A 20,920-nucleotide genomic window follows, 5' to 3' on the forward strand; every position below is an offset into this window, starting at 1 on the left:
TCCTATACCTTTCATTATTATTATTCTTGAAGTCTCTCCATTTAAGGAGACTCCTGGCATCTCCCTAATTAACCCCATAAGAGCTGAAGACTTCGGGAGAATTGTGTCCGGAGCCTTGGCTTGTGAGGGAGTTTTGCATGTTGATTCGCCCTCTGCTGCCAAGTTCCTGAACTGCAGATCCTGAAGCAAGTCTGAAGAAGTAAAGGACAGAATCAAGCCCCCAGATGTTTGAGGGTGTTGGCCAACCCCGATGAGGGCCATCCCAGAAGAGACCACAAGAGAAATAACCAGACAAGGTGCCAGTCTCTGGGAGATGGTGAAGGAGAAAATCAGAGGCACTGGTTACAAGTGGAAAATCAAATGGAGAAGTTTCTCTAAAAGCCCTTGATGTGTTTCACCAAGGGGGATGGCCAAGGCCTGAGCGCATCCCCTGGGAAGGGGGATCCTGTACTTCCTTGGCTGCTCGGGGCTCTGGCAGGGGCAATGGGATGTGGGGGTGTGCAATTCCGAGTGCAGGACACTGGTAGGACACTTGCCAGGCTCTGTGGGGCCTCAGTGGAAGAGGCTGCAGCTGTAGCCCTAAGGACACCGGTTTCATTGGGGGGGCTCCAACCCCACTATAGCCCTTTGTCATCCCTCTCCGCAGCCTCTCCCAATTTTTCCTGTACCTGTACTTGCATCCCTGCAGACTTTTACCACACATTCACATTCCCAGCTCACTCTGTCCCCTCGACTGCACAAGTTCTCCTGATTTCTCTCCATCCTCACTAGATTTGGCTTCAAACACTTTGTCTTCCTGAGGATTTACCGATACCTGTGGTTTCCCCACAACACATCGGGCTTCTTCCAAAGCCCAATCCTAATGGTCCCCTATCAGCCAATATGTCCCAGACCCACCTTTGTTTGCTTCATCTCTGCATTGAATCTCTACATTGCAGCCCTGACCTCCACATTACGCTTCTGAAATGGAAAAGGACTCACTAGAGCATGTACATCTCTGAAGAGAATGTGGCATGTGGATAAGTCCACACCTCTGAAGGCACACCCGCAAGCGTCTGTGGCAGTCGGTAAGTCCACGACACAGTAGGTAGAGCTTTGAAGGGACTGTGGCTCATGGATACGGCTGTGTCAGAGCAGGTACAGCTCTAAGGGACTGTGGCCAGTGGACGAGCCCAGGCTGGAGCTGAGGTGACGGCAGGAGTTCATTGCAATGTCAGATTCTGCGGCCTGGTCTGTGCTGTGGTTTAACTCAGCAGGCAGATAAGCACCTCACAGCCATGTTCCATAGCAGGAAACACTCGAATCAATGGCAGACGAGCCTCACAAGAAGCAGTGCAAGTGCAGCAGTGACCTGAGCTGAGCTGGCATTGGTGACCTCTCACTCCATGTAACATATGTCTTCTCCTGTCCTGTGGGGCCACAACAACAGATAGAACCCAATTCATGGACTAAATGGATTCATTGAACCTTTTATGGGCATTTTACTGAGCAGGCCCATAGACTAATGGTATGAAATCCGTGTTTTAATTGCAGGGTGTTGATTAATGAAGATGTATTGGAAAGTCCTGAACCTGCCATTATATAAACAGTAGAGAATAAGGGGTGGATATTGTCCTGGTTACTTCTTGGGTGACTTTTTTGGCTCTCAGCCCAGCTCAGAGAGGTTGTTTGTTCCTCCACAGAGGGACACTTAATGGAGAAGTCAGAAGTCCATATGTGCCCTCTATAGATGAGGCTTCAGTGTGCACATTGTGTGCATGTGCATGTGAGGTGAACCTGAGTGAGCACAAATGCCCTCTCCATGTGTCCATTCCTCATGCCGTACGGTATCTCAGACAAGTGCAGAGCAGGGCAATGCACCACAGGGCTCAGGTGCCTCCCAGCCTGTGGGAGAGGCAACAGAAGCCAGAGGGACACCACAACCACTGCAATGCCCTGCCTTTGGGTGTACAAGGGTAGGACTTGTGTGTTCTTGCCTGTCTCCTGCACCACCCTCCCCTGCCTTCCTGGACTGTGTCAGCAAATGTGCCAGGGGGACCAGAAAGCTTTCTGGAGACTTGGAATGACATTAGACCTGTCTTCCAGAAGAGGAAAAAAGAGAGTGAGAAGAATTAAGGCTGGTCAGCCTCACCTCCATCCCGGGGAAGGTGATGGGGCAAGTTTTTCCACAGCTACCTCCGGGCACTTCAAGGACAAAAATGGGATTGCTGAACCCATAGGTGAGGGAAAAGAAAGGGACGCTGTCTACCTGCACTTTAGCAAGGCCGTTGATATTGTCTCCTGGAGACTACTTACAGCCTGATTGGTGCTATGTGGACTTAACAAATGGATGAGGCTGTGGGTGGGAATTTGGCTGGACACTCAGGCGCAGTTGTCATCTGTGATGGAAAGTTCTCCTGTCAGGCAGTTCCTAGCACCATCCCTCAGTGAGCAGTACTTGGGCCAGCACTGTTGAATGTCATTATTAACTCTCTGAATTACAGGATGGAGCACACTTTCAGATCCTTTCTGGATGGTGCCAAGCACAGAGGAGCCCTTGACCAACCGCATCTAGTTTAGTCTGCCTTGAGCAGGACAGGTGAAGAGGATGACATTCAGGGGTCTCTTCCAACATGAGTTATTTTGCGATTCCACGACTCTTTCCATTGGAGAGCTCTCTGAATACATAATAGGGAGAGGAAGAAGAAAAGAGAGAGAGGCAGAGGTAGAGATACATCGTGTGTTACTACGAACACAGTAAAACCTGTGAAGAATGTTTCCGTATTTAAAGAAGTGTTAGAAAATTTGATTAATAAATTTCATTTAAAAAGCTTACTTCTTGTGTCCTCATTGTCTGGCCCAAAAGGTGGGTGCTGGGTTAATGTGTTCTTATGTGGTCTGTTGTGCCTCAGAAACTTAAAATCCAGTAGGAAGCATCTGGTCACCTCTGACTCTGGAGCTGACAGGCCAGCAGTAGTAACATGGCTGGGGACAGGGCCTATGAGGTGACTGCTTCCTGAAGCAGCTGATGTGTCAGCCCTTGCCTCCTGGCTGAGACCTGTGCTTTCTAGCTTACACCTGCCAGCATCCCCAATAAGCCAGCAGAAGGCACCTGCTTGGCACATTGATTGTGAGATGCCCTCTGCCTGAGAGCCTGATAAACCCCATGCAGGAAGAGGCCTTGGTGTGAGTTATAACATCCCTTCTGCCTGAGCACATGGTGGGACAGCAACAGGCACACAACTTGGTCACGTCTACCTGAGAAGCTGGAAGGCCAGCAGCAGGAATACGGCTTGGAAGACCATGGTGAGGTTTCTTCTGTCTCGTCAGGCCATAGGGCTCCACAAGGCTGATGGCTTGGGACATCTGCTAAAAAAGTGGTTTGTGGATAATGGAGCTTTCTCTGGTGGTGGGAAACAGCAGGAGAGAGTAAAAGCTGCTGCAATGTGCTTCTTGGAAGTTTACGACTGGGCATGAGGAGGAGAAAATGTCACTGAAAGAGTAGTGCTGTGGTGTCAGAGGTCACCCAGAAGGAGTCTGTGGTCAGCCCATGCTATTGTGTTTCAAGCAACTGCCATGGAGGGTGGGGAGACATCAGTGAAAGTAAGGAAATGCCTGGATGAGAGCAAGGTGGAGAAGCAAGGTGGGTGCCTACAGCCTGCAGGGAAAATTGGGAAGGGATAAGACAGCGCAGGACAGCGTGTGGTGGAGAAGACCGAGAGCACTGGCAAGGCTGGAAGGCCCCAACAGAGCCAAGGGCTTTGTCCCCCTGCCGATGGCAGTTGTCTCTGCTACTGAGGCTCATGAGGAGACATGCTGTGCTCATGACACTGGGGCCTTGTTGCCTCCTTGCAACCCAGTGGGGAGGCCAGGAGGTGTCATAGCATTGTCCTTCACACAGCATCACACACCCCACATCCCACTGCCCCAGGAAGAGCCCTGAGCCATGGGTGAGGGTCAGGACCTCCCTTCCCAGGGGCTGTGGACAAGGCTTGGCCCTTCTGCTTCACCAAACAAACCAAGGCCTTTACTCAGCATCAGTCTCCTGCCCAGTGCCTTTGCCTACCTGCAATCATGGCCTCCCATTGTCTGCTCTAACAAGTCCATGGGGATGCTTTGTCAGTAATGACCCTCACTGGGGCCCATTAATACTCCCAGACACTTCAAGGTTTCCTTCTGACTTTAACTTCTCCTGCAGTTACATCATTCTCTTATCACTACCTGAAGTTTACGGTCTCAGCACCAAATGCACCATGGGGCTCATTACAATTCAGTCATTTTCATTCAGTCTTCCAGACTTGTACAATTAATTAGTGAGGTTTCAAGAATGCAGTTTAAAGAGGAAGTTTTCAATGACCACTTCACTAAGAGCATTTTCCTTATTTAAGGTTAGTTTCCATTAGTTTAGAGTTTTCAGAAGAACTGATAGCATCATTCTCTAGTTGTCATGAATCCAATGTGCCTCCTAAGGAGGTCTGTATAGGTGGAAAAGCAGTCCCTTGAAGTCCTAGACTGTATGGACAACCTTGCTGCTCAGCTCCCCATCCCCACCACTTCTCTCATCAGCCACCTGGGACTTGCATCACTTTGCCTTACACCAGACTTCTCCACTGAAGTCTGCAGCTGGATGTTACAGCATCTTTTCACCAAGTCCCATCTCCTTTCCTCAGACAACTGGCTGCACACAGGCACAGTTTTTGAAGTCGTTGTTATTAACATTTAACCACAAACAAGCAAACCTCACAGTCTTCAACAGTGAGCCAAATCCAAGTTGCCTCCAATGAGGTGCAACTTCCACAAGGGATGACTATACAAGAAATTTTTGACATGGGTAGGAAATGATGAATAGAAATGCAATTACAGAGTTGTCTTTAGGGATGATGAGATAGAAAACTGAAATATGGGCAAGCTTGAGATCCCTCAAGTTCTGAGAACCAACTGTGTAGGTGACAGGTATCTGAATGATCAAAGGGTGAGGGGAGGGGAATCTGGAGAAGAATGGAAACTGCACATGTCCAGACAGTCTGCTGGAAAGGTTACTTCCAGCACGGTCTGTTTCATAAAGCCAGGTGGAAATACCAGAAAGACTGGGGAGATGAAGCGCGGTGCATAAGAGACAGAATTCTGGCAATGCAAGTACAGGGGAAGATTGGTATCTTTTTCTTTTGTTGTAATAAACATCCAAGAAAAAAAAAAAAAAGTGTTCAATCATTTCAGTTGACTGAAGTGTGCTGATTGAAATGAAATGTTTGAAATGGTTAAAAAAAACGGAGGCAATACTCAGGCCTACAGCCATAAAATGACGATTTTCTGTCCTGCCTTGAGCACAGTTACCATAAAACACTCCCTGCTCAGGACTGTTCATGCCACCCCTCACTCCTGCCACAGAGCAAATCTTTGACATGTCGACCTCTCCTGCCTGTTAGAGGCCCAGATGATGTAGGCAATGGTATCTGAATTACCAAATGCGGGTACAGGTATAGCAAACTAGGGATCAATGGGGGAAAATGTGATTGGTGAGCACTGGTAATTGAGCAGGGCACTGCATGTAAGAAAGGAAGGGATTAAAGTGTCTTGATGAGGAAGAATCCTGTGGAAGAGGAGGGGAGAGGGATGCAAGGGGCCAGCTGCATGTGGATATGGGGCTGGTCAGGGCTGGTCAGGGCTGGTCTGCTCAGGCCCTGTTCCTGATCACTGTCCTGCCTTCTTATTCAACTCTGTTGCTGGCTATTTGCTGTGTGTGTGCTCACTCCTGGGTGTGTTGGGGGTGAATCATATAATTATGGAACCACATAGCCATGTGTGCGTCTGCACCCATGGGTAGTTGCTGCTGTGGATGCGTGGAGCACTGGTGACCTTCAGAGCAGATCAGACTGAGGTGGGGAATGGGATGGGGCCAGGTGTGTTGCTCATGGCTCTGTGTGTGCTGCTGGTGGTGTGGTGGCTGTGAAGGTGCTGTTCCCTGTTGGAGTTGGTCTGTGTGTGGTCGGCTGTGTCCATGCCCTGCGTGCACATCTGTGTGTGTATGAGTGTGTGTTTGTGCATGCACTTGTGTGTATTTGCCTGTGTGCACAAGAGTGTTGGAAATTCTGAGAGAATTTCTAGCCATGGTGAACCTCATCCCATTGGCCTCTGCCCATTGATCCAACCTGTCCAGGTCCCTCTACAGGGCCTTCCTACCCTCTGGCAAATTGGCACTTCCCACCACCTTATTGTCATCTGCAAACTTACTGAGGGTGCACTCAATTCCCTCATCCAAATCAACAATAAAGCTGTTAAAGAGCATGGGCCCCAACACCAACCCCTGGGGAACACCACTAGTGACCGGTCACCAGCTGGATTTCACTCCGTTCACCACTACTCTCTGGGCCCGGCAGTCCAGCCAGTTTTTAACCCAGCAAAGAGTGAACCTGTCCAAGCCATGGGCTGCCAACTTCTCCAGGAGAATACTATGGGAGACCGTGTCAAAGGCCTTGCTGAAGTCTAGGTGGACTGCATCAACGTGATTTCCCTCATCCACCACGCAAGTCACCCAGACATAGAAGGAGATGAGGTTGTTCAGGCAGGACTTGCCTTTCACGAACCCATGCTGACTGGGCCTCATCCCCAGGTTGTCCCACATACGTTGTGTGACTGCATTCAAGATGATCTGTTCCATCACCTTTCCTGGCGCCGAGGTGAGGCTGACAGGCCTGTAATTCCCCGGGTCCTCCTTACAAACCTTCTTGTAGATGGGCTTCACATTAGCAAGTCTCCAGTCATCTGGGACCTCTCTGGATGACCATGACCACTGACAGATGATGGAGAGCGTCTGATAGGTGATGGAAAGTGGCACAAGCTTCGGGAAAGCTTGGCAACAACCTTGAAAAAAGAGCCAAGGCCTCAGACAGTGCACTGTGGAGATCCCGTTTTATTTTGCAGATGTTATGGAAGAGTCAGCTCTGACCTTCTGTTAGACACATATTTACAGAGCCTCGAGATCAAACAGAGCAGTGTTGATCCTCAGCAGAAGTAGGATGAAAAAGAAATATTACTCTAAGAGCATAATAAATGCAAATGATACCAAAGATAAGAATAACAATAATGATAATGAAAGAAGGACCAGGCCTGAGGGGAGGTACCAAGTTAAGTCATTTCTGGAAAAAGAGGGGAAGTTTGTCACTATTCAGAAACACCCATGAAATCACTTTCCTAATAGCCCACTTGAGCTCCTGGTTCCTCATGCTATAGATGAGGGGGTTCAATGTTGGAGGTATCACCGAGTACAGAACTGCCACCACCAGGTTCAGGGATGCGGAGGAGATGGAGGGGGGCTTCAGGTAAGCAAAAAAGCCTGTGCTGATAAACAGGGAGACCACAAAGAGGTGGGGGAGGCATGTGGAAAAGGCTTTGTGCCGTCCCTGCTCAGAGGGCATCCTCAGCACAGCCCTGAAAATCTGCACATAGGAAAAAACAATGAAAACAAAACAGCCAGATGCTAAACAGACACCAGTCACAACTACCCAAAAACTCTTCAGGTAGGAACGTGCACAGGATATCTGCAGGATCTGGGGGATTTCACAAAAGAACTGGTCCACAGCATTGCCTTGGCAGAGGGGCAGGGAAAATGTATTGGCAGTGTGCAGCAGAGCATAGAGAACCCCACTGCCCCAGGCAGCTGCTGCCATCTGGGCACAAGCTCTGCTGCCCAGGAGGCTCCCGTAGTGCAGGGGCTTGCAGATGGCTACGTAGCGGTCGTAGGCCATGATGGTGAGAAGAAAATACTCTGCTGACATGAGAAAGGGGAAAAGAAAGGCCTGTGCAGCACATCCTGCATAGGAGATGGCCCTGGTGTCCCAGAGGGAATTGGCCATGGCTTTGGGGAGAGTGGTGGAGATGCAGCCCAGGTCAGTCAGGGCAAGGTTGAGGAGGAAGAAGTACATGGGGGTGTGGAGGCTGTGGTTACAGGCTACGGCGGTGAGGATGAGGCCGTTGCCCAGGAGGGCAGCCAGGTAGATGGCCAGGAAGAGCGCGAAGTGCAGGAGCTGCAGCTCCCGCGTGTCTGCGAATGGCAGGAGGAGGAACTCGGTGATGGAGCTGCTGTTGGACATGTGATGCCTCTTGGCCTCGGAGCCTGTCCAAAGACAAAAGGACACAGAGAATTTAGGGCAGACTTCTCTGAGCAGAGCTCTGTACTTTCAGCAACACTCTTCCTTTCTCACTCACCTACACAAACGCATTCTCAGCAGCAGTTTCATTCTCTTCTCTGGCTGGAGCTCTGCTTCGTGTTGGCTGAGTGCTGTTTGGAGCAGCAGCCTCTGCCCATGAGTTCTCTAGGACTCAGCCCTGCTTTGCAGCAGCGGGTACCTGGGAAAGCTGGTGACCCATTCTGAAACTCATAGTTTGGTTCAGATGCTGTGCACCTGTAATACAGAGAGGCTGTTCAACATCCTCCAGTAGGATAACCCCAGGAACACCGCTGGATGTCCTTAAACCAGAGTGACCTGAATAGAGCCAGCTCATTTCCCAGCCCTACGCACCACAGTGCCCAGAGCCATATTGGCTAGAACAACTTGGGCACTTTGCTCCCAGGGATACACCTCCAGAGCAGGACTCAGTACTCTGCTGTTTGAGATCTGGCTTTAATCCCACTGCCCAGAGTCTGAGGAGAATAGTAAGGGCAGGATGGATGGGAGGAGAAACAGAGAGAAATGCCCCAGTGCTTCTGCTGAAGAAGCCAAGAATGAGAGTGAGAGCTGGGCATTTGGGGTGACCTCTTGTCCTGAAGATTGGGCAGCCAAGGGGCTAACGTTTAAAGACTCCACGGTTGTGGGGGTAGGGGCTTTACTGGATGGGAGAGTTGACCATGCAGCTGCTCAGGGAAAGGCGTCTCCAGTGCAGGGATGGCAGGGAGGTGCCTGAATCCCCTCTGCCATGGAGTTTGTGGGAGCAGCTCCCGCTCACTCCCTGCTTGTGGCTCTGCTGCCTGCAGCTGTCCCTGCCTGCAGCTGGGTCTCTGTCCCCACGCCTCCTGCCTGCAGCTCACAGCCCCCATCCCACCCGCCGTGTGCTCAGCTCTGCCCTGCAGACACCTCCTGGCAGCAGGGCTCTGCCCAGGGGCAGCTCGCTGGGGGCACGTCCTAGAGACCAGGTCACACAGACCCTGCTGACACTGCATATGTGGTGGTGGAGCTTTCTATGGGCTGAGGGGCAGGAAAGGGACATGGTACAGTCCTTCTAATGCTTGTTGTGAAGGCTTAGGAGAGTCTGACTTCTCTTGGAAATAATGGCATCTATTGCTATTCCCACTGAGCCAAAGAAGACAAAATGGAAAGCTCAGCAGGCTCAGGAAAGCTGGGACTGAAGCTGAAATCCCCTGCCTTATCCCTTCTCCTGCAACGTCCCCTTGAATACATCAAGGTTGTGTTGTGGGGCTGTGAGCAGCCTGCCCCAGGCAGCAGCCTCCCGCCAGCAGCAGGACCCTGCCCTGCCGGGGGGGCTCCTTCCACCCGCAGCTTCTCCCCGCAGCGCCCTGGGCAGCTCCCCGGGCAGGCTGAGTGCTGAGCCTGGCAGGCGGCAGAGGCCCTGCCCCGGCACACAGCCCCTGGGGCACAGCAGGGACCCTGCTCTGCACCACAGCCCTGGGCACCCCTGCCTGCACCCGCGGCTTCTCCTTCCTCCAGGAGCTGCGGCTGCATTGCCCTCCAGCCAGAGACTTACCGGGGTCAGGGCTGGCAAGTGTTCTCCCCCAGCGAGCTCTGTGCATCCTGCCACTTCTGCCTGCCTTTACCCACTCTGTCTCTGCAGGCAGTGCCCCCAGCCCTGCTGCGCTGGGCACAGGAGCTGCTCCTGGGCAGAGCTGGCTCTCTGCAGCGCTGCCCGCTTGCCAGGAGCTCCCCTTGGGCCCAGGAGCCCGGCCCAGCTCAGCAGCACAGGCCCAGCCCAAGGCCTCCCTTGCTCTGCCCCCCACCAGGCTCCCTGCCCATGGCCCTGGGGCTGCAGGGGAACCTGCTGGGAAACAGCCTGAAGGGATCCCTGGGCTTCCCTCCCTCCCCTGGGCACACACACTTCTTCACACCAGGGTCACTTTTCCTAGCAGAAAACCAATTAAGTGGAACAATCACATCTTCTTTTCCCAGTATAGGTTTGGACATGAAGTCATGGTCAGGGACTGATCTCCTTCATCCCCACTTGAGGAAGGAATTCAGCAGAGTCAGTCAAGGCATGTCATGCTGCTTGTTATTCCCTGGGCTGGAAGAGGGTCTCAGCTCCCTCCCATCTCTGCCACAGACTCACAGGAGCTGGGATTCCTCTGGCCTCAGTTCAGGTGTCCACAACATAGGCAGCTTAATGCGAATTACTGAGCCACAATAGCTCCTTAGTGGAGATGGAGGACAGGCAGGAGCTGTTCAGATGCAAACATCTGGTGAAATTTGAGGTAGATACTCTGCGACTCGGGTGGAGGCATATGTCCTTTGGGTAACTGAAATGGCAGCAGATGCCACATGTAGGACAACTGAACCTGTCCCTTCTCCTTATGTGCAGGGCAGCCTGCAGAGGCTGTCAGCAGAGCAAAAGGAGTCATGTGTCACAGGGAGAGCTAAACCATTTTCTTCATTTTCTACATGCCCCTTGGCTGTAATGGCTGTTGTGTCTCAGACATCTCCACAGGGCCTCAGCTCTCACCAGCAAGGTCTCCCTGCCCTTTGTGCCTTGAGGCAGGACTCTGCAGGGGTACAACAGGTGGGTGGGGACAAAATCAGTGGTTACTTTGCAAACTACACCCTTAACAGTTCATGGGACCTTAGGGCGTGCATCCACGGGTACAGGGAGAGTGTTCTGGCCTGGAGGTACTGGTTCCTTACGATCCCAGGAAGGGATCGGACAGCAGCATTCAGATACTGTAAGGGATCATTTAACTGCTCTTAGAGCTAAGACTGTAAGGAGAGAAGACTATAGATGACCTACTGAATCTGGTGTGACTTCATTCTAGACACAGTACTCCACTGTTAGTTGCAGCTCTCCACTACATGTTTGCACTGACCCTATGGGATTATTAAAGGGTGAGCGAGTTTTGCTGATCAGTCCTTGGCTCTCCAGTAATGAAGCACCATGTATATGGTAATCAGGGAGTCTCGGATAGTTCCATATTGCCACTGGTGCACCATTTGGCTAGCTAATGGCACTTTGACCGTGAGCAACTCCGCAACAGAAGGATCCCATGGGGGACCGGGCAAGGTAGAAAACTGTTTAATGTGCATAAATCACCATAAATCACCTCCAGCATGGCCAATTCCATCAGATACGGGCTGCCTCTCTCCCTGATGGTCCATTTGCCTGGGTGACATACAACATCTTCCTTGAAGGGATACCTTTCCTTTACACCTGACAGGAGTTGCCTCAAGAGAGTGAGGGTGCCCCCTTTCCAATTTCTTTGTCAATGCCCCCTTCCCTGGGGAGGGATCCAGCGGCTTGGCATCCCTGTCCTCTAATTCCAGGCTACTGGCCCTGTTATCCCAGTATCAGAGCAGCCAGGTGACAATGTGCTGGCCTAGATGATGGATGAAATCTTTTCGCACATCTCACAGCTCCCCAAGGAACAGTGATCAGGTGCTTACTGATGATTTTATGATATCTCACTCTTCATCCACCTGTTCCTCTGATGGCCCTACTTGGGAGTAGCCTGCCTCGTCTTCTTCTTCCTCCTTCCCTGTGTGAGTAGGAGCTTCTTTCCTTGCTAAACAAGCTGATTTTGGTTTTTTTCTCACGTATACGTATGACTGATACAGGCACAGGTTGGTTTTGTGGCCCAGTCACAGGGATTGGAGTTGTGTAGATTGCAACTCAGTAAGCAAAGGCCAAGCCCCAGCACATTGCAGTGATTTCTGTCTCTTTGGAATTGCCAGGGTGATGACACTCCTTTTTCAAGCATTCTGTGATTATTTTTTTTAGGATTCTGAACTTGTTCAGGGGTGATGTTCCAAGGCATTGCAGGTGCCCACAGTTCTAGGTGCCTGCCCATATCCTCCCACATTCCCTGCCACTCATAATTATCCTGCTTCAAGGCACATCACTGTGTGGCATTCTAGAAATAGGTTACCCTAACCTTAAACAAAACCTGAAACACATTCAGGAGAAATAAGAATAAGTTGGTTTGAACATCCCAAGGATATTGAAAGTTTTGAAGAGCTATTGTAACTAGCCTGGAGGAGAAAGGGGGAGGTGAAGGAGAAAGGGAAAGGGAAGAAGTGGGGAGAAGAAGTGTCCCCTCTCATCCCTCCCATAGATTGTCTCCCCAAGGAGAAAAGGTAAAGACTGTTAATAAGAAGGTTCCTCAAGTATGGAGATGACAGCAATGCTGAGTACAACTACCAGATTAGTCTCATGACCAGCAATTTCATCATAACGTAAGGTAGTGTTACCCAGTAAACTAATAACCATAAACCAGCCCCCAGAAAGCCCCCAGCACAACAGGGAATACACCGAGTACGTAATGTGCTATCTAACAGAATTCTGAGGCGAAACACAACTACTACACCGAGATTAAAAAATAAATAAAAAAATAGACCTTGTGGTCAGCAGCTATGAAGCAGATATAATGCTTGTAACCATTTTATTTTAACATGATCTGGTCATATCTGTTATTATCTCAACCCTTTGGGCCCCACGCAGGACCCATTCAGGAAGGAGGGCATCCCACAGGAGAGACCCAGAGAGGGCAGAGATGGATTGTCAAGGAGCGGTGGAGACAAGTGTCATGGACTGACTGCAATCCCCATTCTCCTGCACCACTCAGGGGAAGGAGTTACAAGAGGCTGGATGGGGGGAATGGTGTTTTTAGTTTGCTTGTGGTTCCTGATGGTTGTAGTCCACTGGTAATAGGCAATAAATTCTATTAATCTGCCTCTGCTAAGTCTGTCTTGCCCATGATGATAATTGATGCCCATGATGGTATTTGGTGGGTGACCTCGTGCTCTACCCCAACCCCTGAGCTCTTGTAATCATATTTTCTCCCCCTTTTCCTTGTAGGTTGGAAGTGAAAGAGCAGTTGCTGTGGAGTTCACCTGCCTGGAGTTCCTCCTGCACCAACACACCTCTGCTCTTGGAAGCCCTTCCAGGAAGGTGGGGTTTGAGGCTTGTCCTGGGCCTGGGCTTTTTTCAAAAGACGGGAGCGAAGGCACCTGGGATGCAGCAGCCCCTCACCGTGCCTGAACTCCTCTTCACTGCATGTCCCTCACTTGGAGAAGTAGGATGTGTTATATGGATGGAATTGCAGTGCATGCCAGGGCCTTCCTCCCTGGACGTCCCACAAGGCTCTGTGCTCTGAGAAGGCCTCAGCAACATCCCCCGGTCTGCCATGCAGGAGGCAGAGGTGGTACAAGAGGGAATGGCAAACGTAATCGCTGTTGATCATCCCCACCTGTCTCTTCTGAAGAATCTGCACCCATCCAGCACAGTACCCCAAGCTGACGGACCTGTCCCCCCACACCTCAGCAGCTCTTCCATCCATGTCCCAGCCCTGTGACAGCAGGCGGGGATCCAGCTCCTCCTGCCTGTGCCCCACGCTGAGGGCATTGGGGCACATCTGGGCTGCAGCACCTCAGCTGTGGCACAAGGGCCAAACTCAGCCTTGTCCCAGATCTTGTGCCAGGAGCCTGGGCATGCAGAGGCTTTCCTTCACAGCAGAGACATGCTTCCGTGGATGGCAGATGGCCATGGGAGGATGAAATAAGGGGCCCGAAGCAGAGCACGCCCTGGTGTTCCTGAGGCCAGAAGGAAACAGGCCTGGGCTGTGGCGCCCTGACAGCAGAGGGCCTTTTGTGGTGTTGGTGCAGCCCTGAGGGCCAGTGCTGGAGCTGGGGCTGATCTCCAGGCAGGAGAAGGGGCTGCTGCCAAAGTCCTTGGCTATGGGCGTCCTGTGATCCAGGGACACAGAAAAAAATCACTGGGCTGTGTCTTGACTGAGTAAAGGATGGGGGTAAGAAGCAGCAGCAGTGTTTGCAAACCAAAGGACACAAGTGGAAACCCTGGTGTGATGTGCCTCATATCCACGCACTGCCTGCCTCTTTTGGATAGAGGAGGGACAGACCTTGGCTTGCTGCAGCCCTGAGAAGCAGTCACTTGCTCATAAGCACCAGATCTGTCAGAGATGCCATCGGGGTTCCCGTTAAGTACCAGCTATGAATGGCCAGAGCTGTCCTGTGGGTCCTGTGCTGCCCGTGTCAGCTGCATGCTCCAGTGGTGCTGGGCAGCGTTGGCATCTCAGGTAGCACTGCAGGCCTGGAACTGGCTATTACATGGAGCAGCTGCCCTGAACGAGGTTAGGCAATGTAGGGATGTCCATGAGACAAGTGCCGTTACAGTCACTGGAGATGGAGGGAAAACCAGATGGAGAAGATGGAGGTCTCAGGTCTCCCTGTGGCACAGTTCTCCATTGGGTCAACCTCTACAGGCTGCCCTGAGCCTACTGAGGAGGGACAAGTTTAGTTGTCCTAAATGTGTGCATTTGCTGTCACTTCAGCTGGCCAAAGGCATTCCCCACCAGCTCCAAGGGGATGCCCCCAGGTGCTGCCCTGTCCCTCAGGGTTCCTCCATGAGAGCTTGCAGATACCTGCACGTCCCTCTGCCCCCTGACATGTCACCAGGTGTTTGCAACCCCCTGATTTCCTCCATCTCCATTGGTGTTCATGTCGCTTCCTTGAGGAGAGGAATGGAGCTCACCTGCAGGTGCCCATGTTATGCACACCTAAATTGAGGGCAGAATAATCCCAGGTCCTGTGGGTTTGTGGCAGACATGGTAGGGATCTGAGCCCCATTACAGCCCCAGGACAAAAACCCAGCATGAGAATCCCTTCCATAAGCAGGTGGTTAAAGGAGTTATTTTTGTGACCATGTCTGGGTGTCCCATTGTCAACTGGGATGAGAGGAGCTGATTGTTACAGATAATTATTTCTGTGCTAAGCGAAAAGAGCCTGCTGTCAAAAAGTGTGTGTGCCCAGGGGAGGGAGGAAACCCCAGGGATTCCTTCAGGCTGTTTCCCAGCAGGTTCCCCTGCAGCCCCAGGGCCATGGGCAGGGAGCCTGGTGGGGGGCAGAGCAAGGGAGGCCTTGGGCTGGGCCTGTGCTGCTGAGCTGGGCCGGGCTCCTGGGCCCAAGGGGAGCTCCTGGCAAGTGGGCAGCGCTGCAGAGAGCCAGCTCTGCCCAGGAGCAGCTCCTGTGCCCAGCGCAGCAGGGCTGGGGGCACTGCCTGCAGAGACAGAGTGGGTAAAGGCAGGCAGAAGTGGCAGGATGCACAGAGCTCGCTGGGGGAGAACACTTGCCAGCCCTGACCCCGGTAAGTCTCTGGCTGGAGGGCAATGCAGCCGCAGCTCCTGGAGGAAGGAGAAGGCGCGCGTGCAGGCAGGGGTGCCCAGGGCTGTGGTGCAGAGCAGGGTCCCTGCTGTGCCCCAGGGGCTGTGTGCCGGGGCAGGGCCTCTGCCGCCTGCCAGGCTCAGCACTCAGCCTGCCCGGGGAGCTGCCCAGGGCGCTGCGGGGAGAAGCTGCGGGTGGCAGGAGCCCCCCCGGCAGGGCAGGGTCCTGCTGCTGGCGGGAGGCTGCTGCCTGGGGCAGCCTGCTCACAGCTCCACAGCACAACTGGGATGTATCTAAGGCGAGAAGACAATCAGGGGTTAGATACTTTAGGCTCAGCTTTCCAGACTATTTGCTTTCTTTTTTTTTTTTTTTGTCTCTGTGGGAATAGAAATAGAGGCTGCTATTTCCAAGAAGAGGCTGATACGCCTAAGCCTTCCCACTGAGGGTTACAAGGACCCCCCAACAAGTCCCTTGCCTGCCCCTCAGCGCATAGAAAGCTCCACCACCACACATGCAGTGTCAGCAGGGTCTGTGTGACCTTGGCTCTAGGATGTGCCCCCAGCGAGCTGCCCCTGGGCAGAGCCCTGCTGCCAGGAGGTGTCTGCAGGCAGGGCTGAGCACCCAGTGGGTGGGATGGGGGCTGTGAGCTGCAGGCAGGAGGCGTGGGGACAGAGACCCAGCTGCAGGCAGGGACAGCTGCAGGCAGCAGAGCCATGGTCAGGGAGTGAGAGGGAGCTGCTCCCAGAAACTCCATGGTAGGGGAATTTGGGCACCTCAGTGCCATCCCTGCACTGCTGACACCTTCCATTATCTCGACTGCCATCCAGCAAAGCCTCTGTCCCCACAACTATGGGATCTCAGGCTGCATTGTCCCCTTGGCAGCAGGACCCTCAGAACAGAGAACTCCCCCCAAGTGCCCATCTCTCACTCCATTTCCTGCCTCCCTCACTAGGAACCCTGGACCTTTTCTCTGTGTTTCCCCTCCCATCCATCCTGCCCTTGCTATTCCCCTCAGACTCCCTGGGCAGTGGATTTAAAGGTAGAGCTCAAACAGCAGAATAGTGAGTCCTGCTCTGGAGGTGCATCCCTGGGAGCAAAGTGCCCAAGCCGGCTCTAGCCAAAATGGCTCTGGTCACTGCAGTGCCTAGTGCTGGGAAATGAGCTGGCTCTGTTGAGGTCACTCTGGTTTACGGACATCCAGCGGTGTCCCTGGGGTTATCCTGCTGGAGGATGTTGAACAGCCCCTCTGTATTACAGGTACACTGCATCTGAACCAAACTATGAGTTTCAGAATGGGTCACCAGCTTTCCCAGGTACCCGCTGCTGCACAGCAGTGCTGAGTCCGATGGAGCTCATGGGCAGAGGCCGTGGCTCCAAACAGTGCTCAGCCAGCACAAACCAGAGCTTCAGCCAGGAAGGAGAATGAAGCTGCTGCTGAGAAAGTGCGTATTTGTGGAGGTGGGTGAGAAAGGAAGGGTGTCGCTGAAAGGACAGATTTTCTCAGAGAAGTCTGCCCGAAGTTCTCCATGTGCTTTCGTCTTTGGACAGGCTCCGAGGCCAAGAGGCAGCAAATGTCCAACAGCAGCTCCATCACCGAGTTCCTCCTCCTGCCATTCGCAGACACACGGGAGCTGCAGCTCCTGCACTTCGGGCTCTTCCTGGGCATCTACCTGGCTGCCCTCCTGGGCAATGGTCTCATCCTCACCGCCGTAGCCTGCGACCACCGCCTCCACACCCCCATGTACTTCTTCCTCCTCAACCTCGCCCTCCTCGACCTGGGCTGCATCTCCACCACTCTCCCCAAAGCCATGGCCAATTCCCTCTGGGACACCAGGGCCATTTCCTACGCAGGATGTGTTGCACAGCTCTTTCTATTTCTATTCTTCCTCTCAGCAGAGTATTTTCTTCTCACCGTCATGGCCTACGACCGCTACGTTGCCATCTGCAAGCCCCTGCACTATGCCACCCTCCTGGGCAGCAGAGCTTGTGCCCAGATGGCAGCAGCTGCCTGGGGCAGTGGGTTGCTCAATGCTCTGTTGCACACAGCCAATACATTTTCCCTGCCCCTCTGCCAAGGCAATTCTTTGGACCAGTTCTTCTGCGAAATCCCCCAGATCCTCAAGCTCTCCTGCTCAGACTCCTACCTCAGGGAAACTGAGCTTCTCACGTTCATTTCCTTTTTAGGGTTTGGGTGTTTTGTTTTCGTTCTTTTCTCTTATGTGCAGATCTTTAGGGCTGTACTGAGGATGCCCTCTGAGCAGGGACGGCACAAAGCTTTTTCCACATGCCTCCCTCACGTGGCCGAGGTCTCCCTCTTTGTCAGCACCGGAATTTTTGCCTACATGAACCCCTCCTCCATTTCTTCCCCATCCCTGAACCTGGTGGTGGCAGTTCTGTACTCCGTTCTGCCTCCAGTATTGAACCCCTTCATCTACAGCATGAGGAACCAGGAGCTCAAGGATTCAATATGGAAACTGCTAACAGGGTGTTTATCAGTGACCACAGACTGTTTTCCTTTTTCTGCGGATGACTCTCCGTGTATGTCGTGACAATCTATCTCCCAGTTTTATGAGGAGTTTGCTTGTTTGTTCAGTTTGTTGGTTTTCCTTTCTGCCCTTGTGATACTGTTGTCTACCCAGAAATGCCCTTCTTCATGCCCTTCTACCTGAGTATCCATCTGCCTGTACATGTGACCCAGGGTTTCTGTAGCCAAGAAGGCAGGCTCTCTGTGTATTTAAACCAAATAAACCTTGGTCTGAGACCCAATCTCAGCAGATCAGGAGTGAATGGGAACTGGGGCTGTGGAGGCAGTGCCCAGAGCCCTGCAGCAGCCTGTGGTGGGCACTGCTGTGGGGCCAGCCCAGCCTGGGCTGCTGGGCTGGGCTGGGCAGAGGGCAGGGAGGTGGGCAGAGGGCAGGGAGGTGGGAGAGCTGGGGGGCAGCTGGGCTGGGCTGGAAGCTACCCAGCACAGAGAAACATCCGTGTCAAGCTGGGATGTGTGGCCATGCATGGGGAGGACACACACTGCTGGCTTTGGGTCGTGAGGCAGGGATGGAAAACAGGCCGATGCAGGAAGGAGGAGGCCAGGCTGTGCCCTGTTGGAATGGACAGCGCCCAGTGCCTTTGTCACCTGCAGCCTCTCTTGTCGGCCATGTCCAGCACTGGCCACTCCCCCCATGTTTAGGGGTGTTTTTGGCTGCCAGGCCATCTCTATCCTCATGCCAGGCTCAGGGCCTGTGTCAGGGGAACAGCCAGCCCTTTCGGCCTCTGTCCTGGCCCATAGCCCTGCAGACCTGGAGCAGGGCTGTCTGCAGAGGCCCCCATGGGACGTGGCTGGGACATGACATGGGCCGGGATCTGGAGAAGGCTGCAAAAGCAGGAGGGACATGGAGGGAAGGGGCCTGAGGGTGCCATTGGGATTGTAACAGAGGGAGCTTGACCCAGCCTTGGATGTGCACTGCCATGTGCGGTGCCTTGGCAGCACTGCTGTGGGAGCATGTGTGGGGCAGTGGGGCTGGGCTGCAGCAGGGACCATGAAGCAGCTTCCAGGAAATGACAGCAAAGACTGGCTCCAAAAAAAAGTAACCTACGATGGTGGTGGAGGTATGGTTTTGGCAATGGCAGAGCTCATCTGCAATTGGTGTTTGCAAGAAAAGTCAAGGTCAAAGAGAAGATCTTTGATTACTGGAATGGAGACCAAGGATGAAGAAGGGAAATGCAGGGCTGCTGCTGAGTGGGGAGGCTGATTTAATGAGAGCAGCCAAAGCTTAGCCTGAGGGACTCTGTGCCTTCTTTGCCCGAGTCCTTACTGAAAAGGTCTCCAGGCTACTCTGTTCGGGGAAAGTGCTCAAGGAGGACAAGGAAACCTATTGACCAGAACTTCAATAACCGAGGCCCCAGCACACGCTTCCTGTCTGGAAGCAGCCCCGCGAGAAAGGTCTTGGTGGACAAGGAGCTGGTCAGGAGGCAGAAGTGTGCCCTGGCATCAAGAGAGGCCAGCAGATTCCTGGGCTGTACAACCAGGGGCATGGCCAGGACTTGGAGAGTGGCACAATGCTGCATCCATTCAGATCCCCTACACAGGAAAGACTTCAGCGAGCTGGAGCAGGTTTACGAAAGGGCCCCCAGGATGGTCAGGGCCTGGAGCCCTTGGCCTGTGAGGAGAGGCTGACGGAGCTGGGCCTGTCCAGCCTGGAGAAGGGAAGGCTGAGGGGACCTCACCGCACTGCCTATGAGGAGGTCATGCAGAACAGAGGGCCAGGCTCCCCATCCGTGGTGCACAGCGGGAGGATGACAGACAACGGGTGTTGGGTGAAACCAGAGGTGCCAGGCCTGGAGCTAAGGCACAGATTTCCCACCCAGCTCGCCCAGGGCTCGTCCTGAGCAAGGCGGCCACGAGCCCTGCCTGCCCTCCTGCCTGCCCCGCGCCGTCAGGTGGCTGTAGCAGAGGGGACCCACAGCCAGCCCCTCGATGGGGCTCTGCCAGCCCCTCGCCCTCCCCTCTGCAGTGACGTCATTTCTGCCCAGGGGCTCTCTGATGCGCGGGATGATGTCACAGTGCCTGCCGGCCAGCCCTTCTGAGGGCCAGTCAGGCTGCTGCAGTGGCAGTGACCTCACTCCAGCCCCCTCCCCACGGCCTGCCTCTCCCCTTCCCCTCTCCCCTCTCTGGACCCCGGGGTGTCACGCAGTCGGTGTCACGCAGCAGCTTTGCAGTGGTGGCCTCCGTGGTGGTGTTGCCAGGGAGGACATCTGCCCCTGAGCCAAAAGGACCTACTACTGCCAAGATGCATTTGGTGTTTCAAGCTGTCACTGGCAGAGGTCTTGCAAAGTCTTTCTGCAGTTGTGCCCAGGGACCTTCACTCTATGGGTCCTGGGCTGGGGCTTTCACTTCAGACGAACCTGCATCGGTCGTGGCAGAGGAAAGACGCCTCTTACAGCTGTGCTCTGCATCCTCCTTCATGGTAGGGCACCACTCGGTGTCCTTCTTTCTGCTCACAGTGTTTGTCTTAGCTCAGGGATGAAATGCATTAGATCTGCCTGAGTCTTCTGAGGCCCAATCCAAGGCCTCCTGCCTGCTGCACCTACAGCACAAGAACCATTACTTTCCCTTACTGTGCAGATTGACCTCATGGGTCTGTTCCTATTAATCCCTCTTAATTTCCCTAGTTGGAAGGGGACATATTCCCAGACTGGGGCAGGCTGCTGGGCTCTGCCACAGCCAGTCAAAGTCACCTGCTCTTGAGTCTTTCAGCCTGAGTTTATCACACATGATCCAATACGAGTTTCTCGGCGTCTCAATGGCTGTTTCAAGTGTAGTTAACTCCAGGAATTTACGGGTAAGTGTGCCAGTGTGAGAAACATAGTTGTGGTTTTGCAATAGAAGGCGAAGGTCCCACTGTCCCAAATTAAGGAGGAGAGCTAAGAAAAACAGGACAAGAAGTGCGAAGTCAGTAAAAACAAAAATCATGAGCCTCTAGTCGTGAGAGAATAAGGAAAAAAAAAAAAAGAAAAAAAGGAGAAATTACCAGTTGGTCAAAAAAAATGTACATATATGGCATAGAAGGGCATCGAGTAGGCTGTGAACCTGCAGTACTCAGCCAGTGAGGACACGG

At 53.1% G+C, this 20,920-nt stretch overlaps 3 protein-coding genes across 3 annotated transcripts in view; 2 read left to right on the plus strand and 1 right to left on the minus strand.

The window, feature by feature from the left end:
- Positions 1-20,920, plus strand: part of LOC308186415 (olfactory receptor 14C36-like) — a 294,878-nt gene that overhangs the window by 215,019 nt on the left and 58,939 nt on the right. The gene's annotated exons all lie outside the window — the stretch shown is intronic.
- LOC308186410 (olfactory receptor 14C36-like) lies at positions 4,818-8,184 on the minus strand. Its single transcript, XM_080608551.1, has one exon. It carries the CDS (start codon positions 8,067-8,069, stop codon positions 7,110-7,112), a length of 960 nt encoding a protein of 319 aa, XP_080464677.1. The 5' UTR covers positions 8,070-8,184; the 3' UTR covers positions 4,818-7,109.
- On the plus strand, positions 16,880-17,864 carry LOC308186401 (olfactory receptor 14C36-like; the record flags this gene model as incomplete). Its single annotated transcript, XM_080608545.1, has 1 exon — positions 16,880-17,864. One exon carries the CDS (start codon positions 16,880-16,882, stop codon positions 17,855-17,857), a length of 978 nt encoding a protein of 325 aa, XP_080464671.1. The 3' UTR covers positions 17,858-17,864.

The sequence above is a fragment of the Anser brachyrhynchus genome, assembly GCF_964034855.1.
Source record: "Anser brachyrhynchus genome assembly, contig: SCAFFOLD_86, whole genome shotgun sequence".
Lineage (NCBI taxonomy): Eukaryota > Metazoa > Chordata > Aves > Anseriformes > Anatidae > Anser > Anser brachyrhynchus.